This window comes from Condylostylus longicornis, unplaced genomic scaffold (assembly GCF_029603195.1).
Source record: "Condylostylus longicornis isolate FDR11 unplaced genomic scaffold, ASM2960319v2 ptg000081l, whole genome shotgun sequence".
NCBI classification, from domain to species: Eukaryota; Metazoa; Arthropoda; class Insecta; order Diptera; family Dolichopodidae; genus Condylostylus; species Condylostylus longicornis.
The window spans coordinates 2,336,898-2,356,339 of record NW_026578049.1 but is presented as its reverse complement, the minus strand read 5'-3'; the positions used below and the strand labels follow the sequence as shown (position 1 = coordinate 2,356,339).

Below are 19,442 nucleotides of genomic sequence, written 5' to 3'. Positions count from 1 at the left end.
TAAGAGCAATAACTTGTAACAAAATTTTATTGGCAGCACAATAAACTGATAAATTGAAATATGTACTTCAAACATATGTAAATGTTGAAACATAGTATTTTGACAACTTCAATTTAATATTTATTACATAATGTAAACACAATACACTGTAAACTTTTTATGATGCTGTCTTTAAGTAAAAATAATGAGAATTTGAATTATTTAGGGGAACAACCTAAAATTTGAACTATTTAGGGGCGTGTAGTGCCCATACATTTTAAATCAAGCACTTAAATGACCTACGCTGCTACGCAACGTATTGGAACTTTTAATTTTGATAACGCGTAGGTATATTTTTTTCTGTTTTTTTGATTTTTTTTTTCTAAAGTCAAATTTATCTCCTTATTATATACATATGTAAAGCGCCAACTTAAAATTAAATAAGCATGAAATTTATAATTTAACAAACTATTGCAAATATTCAACAAATATAAACATCATCTGGAAAATAATTTTGAACTTTAGAAACTTAATTAATTATATAAACTTCTTTTAGAAAATAATTTTGATTTTATACCCGCATAAACATACAACAAAATTTGCACAATACATGTCAGACTATACGATGTGTTCAATTCCCTTATTCCTTATGCGTATCTACGTATCCTACTTATTATGCCCTACGTACCCATTAGGTTGATATCATTGTTTTTTTTACAATCTGGAAGTCTTGAATGATGGAATTCAATTTTTTTTGCCAGAAGTATGTCTATGCAGGAGTTTTTAGCCTTTTTCCAATTACTTTTTCTTGAAAATCTCAATAATACACACATACACATGTTAAATGAAAATAAAATAAATGAATGCTGAAAAATATTCCCGTCGCTGCTAAAAATTTCTTCTTGAATTCCCTTCAAAATAATTTGATAATAAAAAATCTATTATTATTTTTATAAAACAATAAAAAAATGCAATGATAATCTACAATGGCAGGTAATTTAGTCGCATTTGCACCATGTCGGTTAAAGTAACCAATGACTCATGATAAACTTCTAAAGAGCATACATATTGGCTTTTTTGACAGAACGCCAGTTTTGAAAGGTAACAAAAACTGTTCCATTTTTCTTTTCTGTTGACAATTGTTTGACGTTTCCAATAATATTTGTCAAAAGTATAGAAGTAGCTTCAAATATTTTTTTTTCCAAAAAGTTTATAAAAATCGTTATTAAGAATTAAGCAAAATAAAATGAAATATCTATGTTAAGTAATAAGAAATTTGGTTAATATAACAGTCAACCATTGATACTACAATATTAAGAGAAATCAATCGAAAATTTTATAGGGAAAAAATGACTAGTTGGAGAAGGTTTAGATATAGAGGTATTGAGAGAAAATGAATATTTTATTTGCAATTATAAATCAAGTAAAAAATAATGCGTAAATGTATTTATTTTATAACGGATTATTTATATTGTTTCTTGTATTTGGCTAAAAATTTTTGATATCTTTGAAATTACTTAAAGCAAAAAGGAATAAAAAAGTTAAGTGAGACACAATAATATTCCGTAAACAAAAATAGAGATTTTTTATTCCGAAAAATTTCTGATGATATGTAAATATTTTTCTGTTATGTGTTTATTTTTGGTTACATTGCTGCTATTTTTAGTTTCAGTTTCCGAGTTTCGAGTTTGAGTTATTTTTATTTCATTTAATTTTTTTAAATACATACATATAGGCATTTAAATTATTATGTACAGAGGCAATAAATATATTTTGCTTTTTAAAGTAATGAAACTATATATGTAGATAAAAAATAATTTGTTAGATAAATATAAGTACATATTGCAAAACCGACTGCAAAAAAATAAGAAAAAAAAATATAAACAAATAGAGCTAATGCTATTGAAGTAGGTTCTCTCTTCGATTATTGCAATATGTAGATCTCTGATATTTATGAATGGAGCGAAATATTAAATATACTAACGTATTATAATTTATATATTAGTATGTTTATCTATAAAAAAAATACAAAAAGTTACTATGTAGATACGTGCTATGTATGTATAAGAAAAAGAAATATTTTAAAAATGTCAATTATAAAAACGAAACAACAAATGATCAGTGAACTTATATTTTACAACAATTAGAATTCGTCATTACTGTTTAAAAAACTTATTATTGTTTTGTATTCTTAATAACATTTACAAGAGTGATTGACTATATATTTTAAATTATATATTTTATATCCATTATATACATAAAAAAAATTCTTAAACCGATTTAACTACAACAAAAAAAAATTTAGTATGTAGGTATCTACCTAGGTTTACTTATACTAATCATAACTAACAAAAAATCAATACTTGTGCCAAACTACGCAAAATAATTTGATTTTTAATTTGAATAGACGATCGATTTGAATATCTTTTTTGATCGATTTGAATATCTTTTTAATATGGCTTTGTTTTTTTTTTAGAATCTACTGCACCTGAAGATTTTTATAAATTAGATCCAAAAAAATCGAATTCGGAAAATGCTTATGATATTTTTGTTGCTTTATCATCGAAAAGCACCACTGATAACAAAAGATTGTACTTGCTGAACGGGTTTGCAACTTTGTTTCAACAATCTGATGATAATGGTAACCTAGGATTTACAACGGAAGAATTACTATACTGGTGCCTATTTATAACGTTAAAATAAATAAATTTCAACTAATTTTCCTTTTGGTTTTTATAGTTTAAGTACTTCATTAGTTCACAATTTATCACAAGTGAGAGCTGCAGCATTAAGGGCTATTAGATATCTATTAAAAACCCCAAAAGATCTTCACATTTTTAATTTGTTACAATTACCGCATCTTGTATGTAAAAGTATTGATCTTCTTTTAAAAGATGACGTGGAAAGAATGCAAGCGCTAAAATTGGTACTTCACATTGAATAATATCCCTTAATTAATAAAAAGTTTATTGTAAAAAATAAAATTCGCTAACCTGATCAATATATAAATTTTAGATTAGAAAAATGTTATCTATATCACCAGAAAGTATAACTCCAACCATCGTTCGTTGTTTAGTATCTATGGGAGATAGCGGAATTGAAGAACGTGATAGAATGTTACGTGCATGCTTAGCAACTTTGTGTGAGTTTGGTGTTCTTAATCCAACATTATTAATAGTTTGTGGCGGAGTTAGATCCATAACACGAAATGTGCTAGAATGCCAGAGCCCTAGAATTGCGGAAAGTTTATGTGGAGTTTTACTTCATTTATTAGAATGGCCGCATACAAGAAATTTAGCAGCCGTTCGACTTGATTGTTTAGCAGCTCCCTATTGTGATTTTACTTATCGCTTAGGAATCATGGATAAAAATAAGTAAAATTTGAAAAAAAATAAAAAAAGTAATTCTTAAATACATATATTGCAGAAACGCGAGAGAGCTAAGATATACTAGTAGCCGATTGGCTCTCTTATCGGTTCTGAGGAGCTGGGCTGGTACCATTGAGTTTTGTGATCCAAATAAACCATCTGGCTTGAAAGCAATAGTCGACGTTTTGTATCTTAATCAATTAGAAGTCAGGGTATAACAACTAATGTTCAGCTATTAAGTTTTATTATTTTTCAATATTTAAAATTTCTTAGAAAGCTATATTAGACCTTTTATACGAGGTTTTGGGATTACCACAACCTGCTTGGACGGATGAATATTCGGTCGCTTTACAAGCTGTTGATCCATCAGATTTTCAAGTAAAATCAATAATAGTTTGAGGTTAAAAACTTATATAAATTAAATAATTTTTAGGATGCTTGGCTGCTATCGAATGGGTTTGTTGCGATGGAGGGTCGTTCAATTCTTCCAAGTCTTGCAAATCGCGTGCCAAATATTTGTGAACAACATTTAGCCTTATTACTATATTGTTTTTTAGAAACTGGTTTAATAAATGCTCTCATTGAAGTAATTGTTTCTAGTGATACCTTTATTTCTGTTCGTGCAACAGTGTTAGTTGGTATGTTGGTGTTCACTTACACAACTTAATTTATTTCATTTAATTTTATATATTTAAAGGAAAATTGTTGCATTTAATGCATAAATATTTACCTGCTGATATATGTGCAACGAATACAACACTGTCATCCCTAATATCTCATGCAACAGCAGGAAATCACCAAGCTAACGCAGCAATTTCAGCTTTACAAAATTATAATCAGATGTTGAAAAATCGACCGGCATCCTGTAGTCTATTTTTAGATAACATTATTCAGGCAGGCAGTAAGTATTTTTTTTGGAAATTTATGTTTTTTTTTTTATTATAATTAAACTCATATTGTTTTTTCATATAAATTTAAATTTTTTAATTTTTTCAAGGTCTTGTTCATTCACGTATTTTTAAACGCGAAATTAATACTCAATATGAATTATCGAATATTTTACCGCCCTTGTTGAATACTATAGAAAGACGTCGATTAGATTCAGTTTCGTCTAGTGCAAGTGGTGGTGATGAAACAATTATATCTTCATCTATGAACACAAGTGGTCATCATAGCACATTAACATCATCTTCGCTACCGTCCAGCAGCTCAGGATCGGGTCTTATGAAACGTTCTAGTTTCCGAGTTAAAAGAAAGAAAATATCGCAATTTTTTGAAGGTTTGAGAGAATTCGATCGCCTTATTAAAGATTCAAATGTATTAGTTCATGCCGATGGAAATCAGTGGGACTGGGAAATCGTCATAGCTATTTTAAGGGTAACGTATTTGCAATCAGTTTTATTTGAAGTTCATTAAGATTATTTTTCTATTTTTAGTCCGATGCTATCGGCAAATTAGATGATACAAAATGTAGATTCTTAAAGCGTCTAGAACACTATTTTAAACCAAGTAGTAATCGTTTTTCACATCAAGATTTATCACATGGCCGAAATATACCCGCTTATGTAACTGCTGGTTTAGACCTTATAGATTGGATGCTTCAAAGCTCTGAAGTATTATTAAAATTTTTTATTATAACAATTTTTATTAATATTCTAATTTATTTAAGTTGGAATGCACGAGGCTTTTAACTGATCTCTTTCATGATATAAGCAATCAATTATTAGCTATAAGTACTTCGAATCGAGCACACGACTGTTTATTTAGTCCTCAACATATGAGCAGTACAATGTGCCAACATTATTTTCTATTTATTGGCCGAATGTGTCGTCATGAAAGAGGTTTAACAATATTATCAAATACTGGTGTTTTCAAACAGTAAATAAAAAGTTAAATAAGTTTATGCGTTATTGAGTTACATTTTCTACTTTCAAGGTTAACGAATCTCGTCACTACAACTTTTCATGTATGTTACATAAAATTAATTGTCACTGGATTAGATTATACATTGGATGCTGAACCCAGGAGAATTTTAGGTATTTGTTTAATATTTAGCATTCATTATATACGTGAATGTGTTGCATATATATATATGTTATTCTATAATATATGTATATTAAATACCAGATAGGATGAGATATGGGGTAAAATTATTTGTTAGACCATAAGTATGTATTGAAAAATGTAATGTAGAATTTTCAAATTAAATCATTGATTTAACTTCTCATATTGGTAAAATTTATTGAAATATTTCTATAAATTTTCACAGAACAAGCTTTAACCATCTCGAAAGCAAGAGATGGTCGATTATACGCTACGCAATTCATGTTAGTGTTACTACGTGCTAAAGTACCTAATTTTGAAATCTGGGGTATTCCTATGATAATTAATCAAATAAAAGATCAGGAAAGACGTGTTGTATTGGCTGCCCTTGAAATTTTAGAAGAAACTTGCCATGATAAGGTAAATATTGAAAAGTTTTATTTCTTGTGAATCTCTTTTACGAAGTACATGCATCTATATTTTTACAGCAAACATGAAGTAGACAATATACAGAAAAAAAAGTATCTTTTATTTCGGGTTATGATAGAATTACCCAAATTAAGAGATAATTTTTTTATTATTATTATGTGCATAACTACTTCCACGTGCTAATTTTTATTATGAGTTTTTTGATACTTTGTGTTTTATATTTTTTGGTATGATTGTTTAATTTTTAAGTTAAAAAGTAAAAAGTAATATACTTATAAAACTATATGTACTTTTAGTTATATTTGGAAGAACTTGTTAGTATTTGGCCTGATCTTACGGAAATGCGGGAAGCAGGTAAAATTTTAATGTCTCGTTATTATTCTATACCTCGAGGCTTGAATCACCCACAAGCTAACGTTAAAGTAGAGATTGAACTGTGGAAGAATGAATACAATAAGAAATATGTATTATTAGTGGAAGCAGAAACTCACGCAAGCTTAACGCTGCATATTAAAAATGAAGATGGTTTTTATAGCAGACGCACATGTCAGACACGCCCTGTCATAATTCCACCAAATATACAACCGCATTTATATGGACAACTTGTACAAACAGAGCAAGGATTTAAAGATTTAAAAAAGTACGGCGACATTCCATATTTTATTGATGTTTTAAATAAGAGTAAGTGTGCCGATGAAAACGAATCGTTAGAATTAAAATCAGCATTGTGGATATTAGGACATTTGTCAACCCATTCGAATGGAGTTGAATATTTAGTTGAATCTGCAAACAGGTAAAAATCAATCGAAGATTGTTTTCGTAAAAGCTTATTTTTTTTATCTTAATATTTTTTATTTATTCTTAATTTATAGGGTTTACCACAAAATCATATTTTTAGCGACATTTTGTGAAGTTTATTCTATTCGCGCAACCGCTTTTCATGTATTAGGTTTAGTTGGTAATACACATGCGGGTGCGAATGTACTTTACAAATTGGGTAAGATTTAGTTCCTAATTCTGATTCTTCTGTTTACATGATTATCAAATAAAATATTGAAAATTCAGTATTTAATTATTAATATTTCAGTAATTTCATAAATTTTTATTTTTTAACCATTAAATTATTAACAAAAAACTCTATTTTTCTGAAAATTTTGTTATCTTTTTCCTCTTATTTTGACGCATAATCAACTATATACATTAATCACTATTTTTTGGAGTAAAATGATTCAAATATTAATAGTTAAAAATTCTAAACAGATTGGCTGTGCGTTCGTCATGATCGGGACACTATGTGGCCGGTTTATCAACCCGAAGATTGGGAAACAAAACAGGTGACCCCGGTTCGTCACCAATTCGAGCCAGTGCCGCCATATAATTATGCTGGAATATCTGAAAATATTAATGGTTTTAATACAAGTAGTGATTCAAATTCTTTTCTAACGGATGATCACCATATAAATTGTGAAAGTAAAAATGGATCACTTGCAATTAAAGATGAAGTTAGTTTGCAACCACGTTCATATTATTAAAATATCAAAATTAAAAAAAAAATTTTCATTTCTTCCATGTTAGAACCCTTGTCAAAACATTGCAGCGACAAATAAATCAAGAACTCTACCTGAAAATAATTCTATGAAATATAAACACACTCGTTCTCTTTCGGAATCGAAGACGACTGATGTCATTAGTTTAATTTCAGCAAGTGGGTATCAATCTCATCATAGAACTCGTTTTAATTCTGGAACTGATTCCAATACATCTGGTGTTAGCAGTAGTGAGTCAATTTTTGGAAAAAATATTATTGGGTAAAAATAAAAAATGAAAAATATTTCAATAAAGTTCTAAAATCATAATTTTAGAGAGTATATTCAAATGCCATTAAGTCCTATACCAAGTACCTCAAACTTACTGGAAATACCATCAACAAAATGTCGCTTTAGGCGGGTCAGTTTAGTTAGCGGATCTTCAGTACAGGAGCCATCTATGAGTCCCCAAGATATGGAAGGTTATCGAATGTTGCGTCAGTTGCGAAGCCATACTAGGCCAGTTTTATCAGAGTCGGCTGCAGATGATTTGGCAGAAATAATAGACCGAGATGAAGTCATGGCATCCCTAAGGCCAAGAAAAACTTCAATTGGCAGTGATTCTCAGCGTAAAATGAAAGTTAGAAGCTTAGATAGGAGAGCAACTACGCAAAACATTATTTCGTATGTTAATTTAATATTTCTATTACAATTGAGATTATCACAGTTTTTTTTAGAAAACTGCATTCTGATGAATTTCAAGTTCCTTTGCCAACTCTTGCTGCACCTAAGTTCCTCTCATTAATTGACTCTAAAGGGCCATGTTATTCTGGTATCAAACATAAATTAAAATTTAAAAAACAATTATTCTAACAATTGAAAAAATATTTTTAGGTATTTGTCTTCCTAAGAATATTATTGATTTGTTTCCATCTAAAAATCAAACACAAAGTTATATAACACGTGATATACAAGATAATGATTTACTTGATATTAACTTATTAACCGTTAAACAACAATTTCTAAACGAATCTGTCAATAACGCTGTGGACGTGGATGGTGACAGCTCTATTGTTTCATCAGTGTCTGATATATCATCAGCAAGCAAGCACCGCGCGACGACAAAGTGGATAAGCAAACATACTCGTTCCAACTGTTTAAGTTGTGCTAGACTAAGATCGAACCGTTTACAACAAAATCAACGTTTGCAGTTTTTAACATCTAATATTATTGATGACAACAGCAATAGTGAATTAAATATATTTAAACGTAAATCAAATCAGAGCTCCTCGATTCAATTATCTGATATTAGCTTTAATTCGCCAGAAAGTATTTTAAGTGAAGAAAACATGCCTGATCGAATAGCTTGTAATATTTTATACCAAGTACAACGAATGTCAAATCCAATAAGTGCGAAATTGGCTAAAAATGCCTTATTGGAACTAAAACAAAAACATCCTAATTCATTCCAAGACATATGTTTGTATTCTGAAGTGTGTAAGGCAATTGGAAGAACATCACATCGTATGGGTGCAAGACGTTTTCTTCAAGAACTATTTTTAGATTTAAATTTTGATAGTTTTTATAATGAACCAATTGAAATAATAGTAAAAAAAGATAAAGATATAATATCTATATCAGAAAATTTGTGCGTAGATGATACCCGAAACAGTGCAACTGCATCAACAGTGTTAGTCGGTGCAACTAATATTCCAATCGAAGTTAATTGTATACAGTTAAAAAATTTAAGGGAAAATAGTAAGTTACATCAATCGAACAATACGCAAAATTCAGTATGCGCAAATGTAAATAATACGACTGTTACAACAAGCTCAAATTTGCTTTTGAACTCCGCAACAAAAAACGTTTCAACTTCCTCAACGTTATCATCAATAGTACCAACATCGGCAACATTATCATCAAGTGCTGCACTATATACAACGTCTCCAGTTTTGCAGTTAAATGCAAGTAATTATACTTCCTTTAAAACTCATATAAAATCTCCTCCATTAGAAAGTGTATATGAATCAAGTATCGAAAATATATCAGAACCATTTAAATCAATAAGTAATAGTAGTCATTTAGCTGACAATTCATCACACCATTACACAAAAGAACAACAACAATCGCAATATAAACAACAGCAACAACATCACCTATTAACAAATAGTAGCTGTATTAACAGTAGTGATAAAACAAATTTTGTTAGGAATTGTAACAAAAACACTTGTAATAATCATAATAAAGAAATAATTTCATTTGATTGTATTGATGCTAAAAATATGCCATCTGCACCTTCATCATCAGCAATACTTGCGGAATCTTGTGTAAATAGTTTAGATTTAAATAAAAAACAACAATATAAAACATCATCAACAAGTTGTTGTAGTAGTGAAGATTCAACAACATCCACATCTATTTCAACAATATATAAAAATGAAAATAAAAATTATGTTCGGGGTCGTTTCTATACGTTAGAACTAGATTTAAGTTGCACAAAAAATAAATTCCCAATAAGAGATCGTAGTAAACTACAATCTTCATCATCGGTATGCTCCTCCTTTTCAACAACGGTTACAGCTGCTACAAATAGATTAAGTTTACCAACAACAACAACATCAATACTACTTGGAACACCCTCGTCTGTAACAACGCCGGGAATAAATATGGAACGCCAAACATCAAAGTATTTGAACCCCCTAAATTGTATAGATTCCTCCAATGTTGTTAAAAGTTCTATTACACCAATATCATCATCATCATCATCATCAACCTCGACAACTACAAATTATTATCCACAGCAATTATATTTTACAAAGAGCTTATCGGCGTCATTAGCTAAACCAATAGGTAGCTTATTCTGTGAAAAACGGTTGCAATCTTCAAAATCAGAGGCTGTTCTGTCTAAGGCTAAACAAATTAATTGAATATACATATATATATATATATATATATATATATATATATATATATATATATATAATATATAATTTCTTTTTTATTTATTTTATGTCTTTCAACAATAAATTGGGATATTTTACATACATACATATTTTACTTTTTTTGTGCAGTATTTCTATTAAATAATTTGTTTTAATTATTGTCTGAAAATTTTTTTGTAATTGATGAAATTTGAAATTGCATAGCGTGTTACATGTCCGTTCCAGATTAAGGTAATTTAGAAATTTTTCTTATACATAGGTTATTTGATTTATTCTGCTGATTTTAAAAGCGTATTTCACAAACTATTTTAATTTCCAATCACAATAACAAACGGTGAATTTTTCTATCAATTTTTATGACTTATGTATGTAAAAGGTGAAAATTAAGGATTTGAAATTGAGGATTGAAATTTTTAGGACCTTGTAGTGAATTTCTTACGCCCTAAAGTAGAAAACTGACATAATATCTCTGTACATTACTTTATAACGTGTTTTAGAAATTAATTGAAAACACATTAATTGATTTTATTTTTTTTTTATTTTTTTCATTAAAATTTACACTGAATTTTCTTTATTGTGTAAAGAATTTATTTTTCTTAAAAGGCTTTATTAACTTTTCATTCAGTTAAATTTCATTAATAATATATTTACATTATTGTGAATATATATAATGTATTTTAATATTCAATATCTTTAAATTTAAATAGTAAAAAGTTGTAATTAAGCTTGAAATAAAATTTGTATATATATACGTACATGTTTTGCGCTATTATATTTAAAACTAGTCCAATTTGTTTCTAATTTTTTCGGGCACTTTCGTGTTACAATTTTTCTCTTTTAATAATATATTTTTTTCCTTACATAAAATTGCTCGTTGTTTTCAATTAGATTTGATTAAATTTGCTACCTTTAAAAACAAAGTGATAAAGGTTGACTAAAGGCTGATATAAAAATTGAAAAATATTTACCTACCAAAATTAAAACTTTATTATACGAATGTATAATAACCGCACATCTAGCAGATTGAAAAAGTGTGGTATAGAATAAGACATTACAAGTAAATTGCGAAAATCGATTTTGTTATTTTTTTTAAATTTATTCAACATAGATTAAAGCATAAATGTTTATTCATGATTAGTTTTTTATACTAGTCACCTTTTAAAGTTTAAATATAATCAAATACAAAGATACATACATATGTACATAAATACATATATTAGAATTTTTTTTTTAGAGAACGTTATTCGACTCCAAGAACTTATTGCAGAGATTTGAGTTAGCACTTTATCAAATTGTTCGAATTTCATCAATGTTTGTAAAATTAAAAATTGAAATTAAAACTTTCATGTTCAATACCCTTAACATTTTTATGTTTTTTAAAAAATTTGTTAAACATAAATTATTTATTTTGATTCAAGAAGAAAAATTATTAATTGCTTTATATTTATTGTAATTGTATTATTAGTAACTATAATTTTGAATTCAAAAGTCAATTTAAAAATAAAAATTTTTTTTCTTATAATAAAAAAAATATATATAATAAAGTATTTTCGATTTTAATTAAATATATTTTCCTATTGAAAAAATAAAGAAAATTTTAACATGCTTAATTTTAGTAAGGTAAAAACTGTTTAATCTTTTTATTATTTAATATTTAGGATTTTAAGTTAATATTCAAAATTACAATAATTACAATATTTACAATATGTATATTAAACTTGCGTAATATTGTATATTTTAAAGAATAAATTAAAAAAGAATTTTAGTTTATTAAAAAAAAATAAGTTGAAGAAAATGAAATAAAATTAAATTATTAATTTTTTTCTTTGTTTTTTCTTATCTAATAATGTTTAACTCCCATCATTTTCAACCATAAAATATAGTTAATCAAACGAATAAACTCTTAAAATGTATTGAATTAGGTAAAAACATTGATATATGCAAGTCCTTAAAGCACTGCATTACATATACAATATTCAAGATTCAAAGAATGAGTTTGTGTAAATTTTAACTATGAAAAAGTTTTAGTTTTTGTCACTTATATTGAAAAGAACTGACGTCAATGCCCTTATGAAATTTGTTGTAATATTAGTTTTTAGATTAATTTAAGCTCTTCTTTTAGCATACATATAAAACGAATTCATAACGTAAGTATTTATGAAAAAATTATAGCTGGTAACAGTATAATGGAGCAAATAAATATTTAATAATCAAAAATTATGAAATACTTAATTTTTTGTATACAGTTGCATTGGCATATAGGGGTTTCTATTGCGTGTTTCTGCTTTATTTATCCTCTAAAGTGGATGTCCGCTGTTATAGCACCGCATATGTTGAATATTTTGATATGTTTTTATTTCGGTATATATAGGTTTTTTTCTTTTGTTCAGAAAAACATTTTACTCGACCCATACCCTGGCAATTTGTAGATGTAACACTAAAATAATGCCACTGCTATTTTTTTGCACGTCTGTTATTTCCTAGGATTATATAAACGGCGAGTACATAAACGTACTTTTTTCTATAAGTATAAAGAGCTGTTGTAAGGAAAAAATATTTCTTTTATTGCAACAAACCAGCTTCTGCCTCAAAGATTAATTGAGTAAATTTCATCTCTACAAAACTTTTCTCTTCAGGTAAAAGAGTACGCATTTTTTTATTCAAAAATCCCAAAAAGAAATCTAAGTCATCCATTTCATCAAAGCTTTTATAAAAAGATAAAGTTTCTTTCTTGTTTTTAGTAAATTTATGTTTTCCTTCCTCCAAATAAATATTTTCTTCAACGATTTCATCGCTTGCTTCATTAAAATATATAGAGTCTTCATTGTCTTCTAAGCCTGACTCTTCAAAATCTGTATCATGAAATCTTTCAACTACAGTCTCTTCTAAAATTTGTTCTGACCCTATTGTTGAATTTTTTTTGCTTTCACATGAAGAAGAATTTGAAGTTTTCGATCTGGCGTAGAGACTTTCTAAGAATTTTAACTGATCAATAAATTTCGTTGTTGAAGTTTTGGGATCCCTCTTATATAGGTCGTACAAGCAACGCAGATTGCGCCAGCATTGCCTACATTCTATTTGCGTAACTACAAAAAAAGATAATATAGTTTAGCTTAAATTTTCAAGTAAATTTTGGAAGGAAATTGTTTTTACCCTCACTTCCTAAAGCTTCTGCAACCTCTTTCCACAATTTTTCTTGAGTTTCGCTATTCCAGAGGTTGTCCCTTGAGAATTTGTATAAAATATTTCCTCTTTGGCGCACTAGCTCTATTAATTTCTTAACATTGTTATCATTTTTGAAGAACTCGACTTTTTCTATGCTATATAAATAATATGAATTTAGGGAATAATTTTTTGATACGTTAAACATACTTTTTTACTGGATCAGGAAAACTGTTTTTAATTAGCGCTCCACTTTGCTCATCCAAATGTTCTGCATGTTTTCTTCTTAAGTGAAGATGCAAATTTGAAATTGAGCCTCCCTTAAAAGACAAAAAAGCTAAACACAAATGACATTTTGCTTTCAAGTTATCTGATGATCTTGTGAAATATCGCCAAACTTTACTTCTTTCTTGATGAAGTTGTGCCATTAGCAGATGCTAATTCAAAAGTAATATATGCATATATATATACAAATTTTTGAATAAAACTCGAAAGAAAATTTCACAAATTCATATATGTAAATATTCAATTTCAACAAACTTCAAAATACATATGTATTTTGTTTTGATAACAAAACATCAATTCAGCTCGGTAATTGATATTGCCGAATGAAATTGATGGTATCGTTTACACATAAAGCAAAATTTGATTGCATGGGAATTTAATGAAAGTTTGATGTGTAAACGTCCAATCAAATCAAGCAAAACCCAGTGAGAAAATTAGAGTCTTGCTCAATTTTTATCAAGCTTTTTTGACTGAAATAAAATGTTAAGCGTTATTCGCTGTTTTTTACGATGAGCTGCTATTGTGGTCAGCAAAGTTTATTTTACTACGGAGCTGATTCTTTATATTAATAGACATACAGTCTGATCGTGTATTCGGACGATAAGGCCCATAATATAATTATGTGTATTAATACAAAATTCAATTTTACCGCTGGCGATTTTTTTAACATTATCTGTTCTTATGTTAGTATGACATTATATGTAAAATACTGAATAGTTGATTTCGCTGTTGTTCTGGTCCCCCGTTGCCGGTTACCGCTATGGTTCAGCTTTAACAATTTAGGTCAGTTTCTTTCATTATTTTAATCATTATCAAATGAAAATAGAAATAAAATTCCAAATTTTGCTTTTTTTCTTAGAAAAGTAAGCGACGCTGATGAAAAAAAATAAACAACATTAAATCTGTCAGGGATAAAACTTGAAAAAACTTTAAAAAGGGAAACAATGACGTAGTTTCTCGCAAAAAGAAAAAAATTCTCACTTAAAAGAAAAATAAACCAGACGGAAAAGATGAAAAAACTTTTAAAAACTTTATAAATAGGTGACAAACATCAAATTTCAAACTTATCAAACATAAACAAATATTTTTCGGCCATGCAAAAAACCGAAAATTGCAATTTTGGATTATTAAATTGTGAAACTTAGAAAATATATTTGGGAATTAATTTTGCTTAATTTATTTACATAATCAAGGAAAATATATGTTTCGACCGCTGTAAGATTTTAAAAGTTTCCAGAACATTAAATTTTACTTTACCAATTTTAAAAAATTTGAAACATTTATCAAAAGAAAAATTTATAATGTTTTTTCAAATTCTAAAAACTTTCTTATCCCAGATAGACCTGTTATCATTAATGTTAAGAAAAATGTGTTAAGAAAGACTATCCAATTTCTTACGTCACTGAGTTTATTAGGTAGGTGACGAGCATACCGTAATATAAAAAAAACTATCTAAAAAAAGAACAATTTTTCGGGAAATAGATAGAGGTGCATAATTCCAAATTGTTATTCATTTGAGAAAAGAAATGGATTTTTTTTACCATATTCATGTGAATATTATTTATTTCAATAATTAAAAGAAATAATTATTCAATAGGATTGAGTAAAATTCATAGTTCGAAATTTATTAAGTTTTTAATTTTGGAAAGAAAACATTTCTTTTTGTTTTGTTTTTACCAGGAGTGGATTTTTTTCTAACCAAAATTAGTTTGTGTTTAATAAATTAAAGCATATATGCGATATTTCTAATTTTCGAATTACTTTGCGGTTTTATACATTTTGACGTTTGTCAATACATCAAAAACAGTGGAAATAAACCATTTCAATAAAAAACATTTGTAATATGTAATTTGAACTCGTTATGCTTGCCTTACGGGAAACTTGGATTGTTTATCAAACGCAATTGTAATTTTTTTTTACATCATGGGCCTCTAAAGTATGTAAAGTATAATGCAAAGTTGTCAACTCGTTTAGAAAATGAGGTTTAAAATTTGCGAATTTCTTTCTAATGAAAGATATCTAAAATTGTCTCGAGCAGCAATATCTCGAAAATTTGTGGCATTTTTATTAAAATAGAGAACTTTTTTTTGACAATTTTTTAATTACTTTATTGAACTTTAATTGAAATCTAGCAAAAAACCAAAAAAAATTTAAAGTATTCAAGGTATTTTCTCAGAATATTTTGATATCAGTACTTTTGACAGCTGACACATATTAAAATTAATATTTGGATAAATATTTAAAGTTTTTAATAATAAATTTTAAAAACTGAAAATTTTATTTTGAAAATATTGCAAAATAACGTGTCAATAAATAACGTGTCTAAAAAGAACTGATTAATTGCAATTTAATTTTAATTTTGTAACATTAGCTAAAAAGTGTTTATAAATTTTTCAGAAGGCAAAGGTGGAGTAAATTCTCAGAATGTTAAAATTACAAACAAAACGCAAAGTCTTCAGTTTAAATCCAAGTTTAATATGCAAAAGTAAAAATCTAGTTTTTTAAATCCATTTTGTGATTCTTTGTTGTTATTTTGCTAAGGAAACCCAAAATTTGTAGGGTAATATTTCCACAGTGCTGATAATTATAGCTTCACGGGAGCCAACCGTTATTGGAAAAAGAAAGATGGAACTAATTCTAGTCAAAAATGTTTTTTTTTAATTTAATTAAATACAATTATATTATAATTAAATACGTAACAAAGTCTATTATTTGTGTTTTTAGAACGAAAAGGTATTGTAAATCAGCATATTTATAAACCAGCACCTTTTGTGTGACAGTTTTGTTGCCAAATTCAAATAAGAAAGGGTTCGTTTAGAAATTTCAGATGATATAACCTTCTGCACTTTCACACAATCTGCAAAAAGATTTTAATTTCACTTTGGAACATTTACAGTTGGTGCCATTTTGAAATTGTACTTCACCCAAGAAAAGGCAAATAATTTTGAAGCGACACGCTAATCGCGGTAAAATTTTTTTGAGTTTTAATTTAGTCTTTTTGAAATTCACAATAATAATTTAAAAAAAAAGTGTTGGAGTATAATTATTATTATTTTATTAAAAAAAAATAAAGTTTAGATAGTCGTAAAGGGTAAAATTAAGTTTACATAAAAGTGCCGGACATTTAAAAGGTAAAAACGAAAATTTATTTTTAATTTCTAATTGTAGAAAAATTTTATAGAAAATGAGTGACGATGAATATTCGACTGTTGCTAGAGGAAAATTAAAATTAAAAACTGATTCTGAAAATTCTATAAAGAAAAAAAAAAAAAGTAAAAAAAATAAAAGTAAAGAACGTGAAAAAATTGAAAAAGCCTTAAAAAAAGATGGCGGCGAGCAAACTTTTGTTAATACTCCTCAATCCGAAAGTAATCCCAGTACTCGCCAGTTAACGAAAGCTGAAGTTTCCTTCAAAAAACAGCAAGAAAAAATGGTACGTCAATAAAAAGTAAAATAGAAATATTCCAAAATTTAGAAAATTTTTAAAAGAAAGCAGCAGTTAGAAAACATATTTTAAAGATGGATTATAAATGTATTTTTCATTCAGAAGTTCAGTAAAATTTTCCCCTTGCATAAGTTATTTTGTTAAAAACTCTATCGTCGAAACTCAATAAATACTTTAAAAATGACTATATGATAATTTTTTATGTTTTAGCAAAAAAAACGTATATTGGAGAAGGCTACGACGACACATAAACAAAGAGTAGAGAAGTTTAATGAACACTTAGACTCTTTGACAGAGCATTTTGATATACCTAAAGTTTCGTGGACAAAGTAAATATTCTGGAAATGTAAGTATTGATCCCAAAAAGATTTCCTTCAAGTATATCGGGAAATTGACAATGATATTTTTATTCGTTTATGTTCAAAGTATGCAAAAAAAAAGATTTAATGTAGGTTGTTAGATTATATGTAGTATTATATTATGATTGTATCATAGTATTATATTATGATTCACACTACTCTATCGGTTAAACAACCAATTTTTGATTTTACTTATTTTCCAAATATGTAATTGAAATTGTTTAAAACAAAACTAAAATTCGTCTTTCGGACCCTTAAGTAATATTAAACTAAATATTTACAATTTGATTTGCAATTTCAAAACAAATTCTTGCTTTTATTACTCGCATTATTATCAATTTTACAATATAAGAAAATTTGAATGTAAATTTGTTTTGCTAATTACATAAGCAGACTGCGAGATCAATGAATAACGATTAATTGCATGATTAGGTCAATAACGATACCCCAGAATTTCATTCACTGATTGGAATCCGAAACAAACTAATTAAAATTGGTAGACACCTTAGTTTTTTTTATAATAAAATATATTAATAAGACATTAACATGGGAAAAACTTAAAACTAAGTCTTAGTTAAAATTGGATGTCTAAATTACAATATATTTACAAATTCTTGTCAAATATATGTATGTAGGTAGTTACACGATTCAATAAAATTTTTAAAATTTATTAAAACTTTTAATAAACTTAATTAATTTTGACTTATTTTTCCGTTAAATTTCTAGTTTTCGCTTCCAATCGCTGTTTTAATTATGGCTATTTTCATTTATATTTAACATAGAAGCAAAATGTGAGTTCATATTATTATATTTAAAATTGAGAAAATGCTTATAATTTTATTGTTTTTTTTTAGATATCAAACAATATTATTTGTAAATCAAAAATTGCGTCAAGTTTTCCTGAAATTTTGGATTTTAAATTAAAACACGGTAAGAGTTTATTAACGTAATTTTAAAGTTTTGTTTTCGGAAATACAAATAAGCAAAAGAAATTGAACAATTGCAAAAATTAGAAATATTGAGGAGTTCTTAAAATATTTTTTATAGTTCTTTTATGTCAATAACGTTAAATATGTATCGCATATAAAACACGGATTAAAATGGCGGGTACAAGCAGTGATCTAGATTCTAGAATAAACGAAACAATGTACTATTTTTAAAGAAAAACTTAAATTCATATGAATTAGCACTTAACAATAAAATATTCATTTTCTACCGCAGAACTTCAGTCAATACGAAGAATTCGTGATATACTTTCATTGTTATTTTTTTTATTTTTTAGGTCTATAAATGCATAATAAGCACATAGAACAGTATGTGCTTATATATTAGAATACTATGTACTCAAATTTTAATAATAAAGAATACTATGTTCTAATTGCATTTTTTTGATGTTTTCTGTTTTGTGTTTAACTTAAAATATATTAGTCTTTAAATTTAACTCTTAAAGTTCGATTGTTGATTTTAAAAATTTGGAATCAAATTTTGGTGTTGGAATATGATTATTACTACTTTTATTTTATTTTATATTGATTTTAAATTTCTGTTGCAAAAAATAATTCTCTGTAAATGTAAATATATTTCTTAATGAACTTAACAGAATGAAGATCATAATTAACAAATATATGGAAATGATAATAAATATCGTCTAGAAGCAAAAATATTAAAAGTTTTTTTTTTTTGATGTTACAGATCCAGTTAAATCAAATTCAACGGTAAGTCAATTTTCGATTATAAGTGCATTTTTGGCAGCTGCGTTAACATCAGTATTTACTGTTGCTGATACAAAAATTGAAAATCAACAAAAATTAAATTTGAAAACAAAATTTATCAACGTTTTAAGTAAGCACTAATTCAAATTTTAAACTGAAACAAAATCTTCATATTTGATTTGTTATAAAGTA

General features: G+C 27.1%; 5 protein-coding genes across 10 annotated transcripts in view; 4 read left to right on the top strand and 1 right to left on the bottom strand.

Moving 5' to 3' along the window:
• Nucleotides 1-1,158: 1,158 nt before the first annotated feature.
• On the top strand, nt 1,159-11,708 carry LOC129613160 (rapamycin-insensitive companion of mTOR). Of its 3 annotated transcripts, none has more exons than XM_055527118.1 (21): nt 1,159-1,359; nt 2,456-2,657; nt 2,719-2,905; nt 2,995-3,353; nt 3,406-3,559; nt 3,621-3,725; nt 3,781-3,985; nt 4,045-4,248; nt 4,345-4,724; nt 4,784-4,960; nt 5,017-5,225; nt 5,283-5,383; nt 5,617-5,810; nt 6,116-6,612; nt 6,692-6,816; nt 7,080-7,321; nt 7,395-7,627; nt 7,682-8,029; nt 8,083-8,177; nt 8,240-9,313; nt 11,522-11,708. In XM_055527118.1, exons 1-21 carry the CDS (start codon nt 1,329-1,331, stop codon nt 11,560-11,562), a joined length of 5,163 nt encoding a protein of 1,720 aa, XP_055383093.1. In that variant the 5' UTR covers nt 1,159-1,328; the 3' UTR covers nt 11,563-11,708. The 3 variants fall into 3 exon arrangements, with proteins under 3 accessions (XP_055383093.1, XP_055383094.1, XP_055383092.1); XM_055527119.1 differs by having other exon boundaries at nt 10,417-11,703; XM_055527117.1 differs by lacking the exon at nt 11,522-11,708 and having other exon boundaries at nt 8,240-10,406.
• A 205-nt stretch (nt 11,709-11,913) lies between these two features.
• Nucleotides 11,914-14,012, bottom strand: LOC129613211 (uncharacterized). Of its 2 annotated transcripts, XM_055527186.1 has the most exons (4): nt 13,853-13,964; nt 13,660-13,786; nt 13,441-13,607; nt 11,914-13,373 (listed from the first exon to the last, which is right to left on the bottom strand). In XM_055527186.1, the coding sequence occupies exons 1-4, from the start codon at nt 13,875-13,877 to the stop codon at nt 12,850-12,852; spliced, it is 843 nt and encodes a 280-aa protein (XP_055383161.1). In that variant the 5' UTR covers nt 13,878-13,964; the 3' UTR covers nt 11,914-12,849. The 2 variants fall into 2 exon arrangements, with proteins under 2 accessions (XP_055383161.1, XP_055383160.1); XM_055527185.1 differs by having other exon boundaries at nt 13,660-14,012.
• Nucleotides 14,013-16,629: 2,617 nt separating this feature from the next.
• Nucleotides 16,630-19,442, top strand: part of LOC129613258 (protein FAM32A) — a 25,530-nt gene continuing 22,717 nt past the window's right edge. Inside the window, exons 1-6 of one of the 3 annotated variants that reach the window (XM_055527242.1) lie at nt 16,630-16,865; nt 16,916-17,167; nt 17,390-17,525; nt 18,265-18,329; nt 18,393-18,468; nt 19,231-19,380. In XM_055527242.1, coding sequence (XP_055383217.1) covers nt 16,919-17,167; nt 17,390-17,512 — 372 coding nt within the window. In that variant the 5' untranslated portion in view covers nt 16,630-16,865; nt 16,916-16,918 and the 3' untranslated portion in view covers nt 17,513-17,525; nt 18,265-18,329; nt 18,393-18,468; nt 19,231-19,380. Of the gene's footprint in view, nt 16,866-16,902; nt 17,168-17,389; nt 17,526-18,264; nt 18,330-18,392; nt 18,469-19,230; nt 19,381-19,442 lie in introns of those variants that run through there. The other 2 variants (XM_055527243.1, XM_055527244.1) reach the window with 2 other exon arrangements.
• The window catches only part of LOC129613257 (histone-lysine N-methyltransferase set1), a 7,089-nt gene continuing 6,887 nt past the window's right edge, over nt 19,241-19,442 (top strand). Inside the window, exon 1 of the mRNA XM_055527241.1 lies at nt 19,241-19,380. The gene's annotated coding sequence lies outside the window, so the exon portion shown is untranslated. The remainder of the gene's footprint in view (nt 19,381-19,442) is intronic.
• Nucleotides 19,242-19,442, top strand: part of LOC129613302 (UPF0489 protein C5orf22 homolog) — a 27,605-nt gene continuing 27,404 nt past the window's right edge. The window contains exon 1 of the mRNA XM_055527303.1: nt 19,242-19,380. The gene's annotated coding sequence lies outside the window, so the exon portion shown is untranslated. The remainder of the gene's footprint in view (nt 19,381-19,442) is intronic.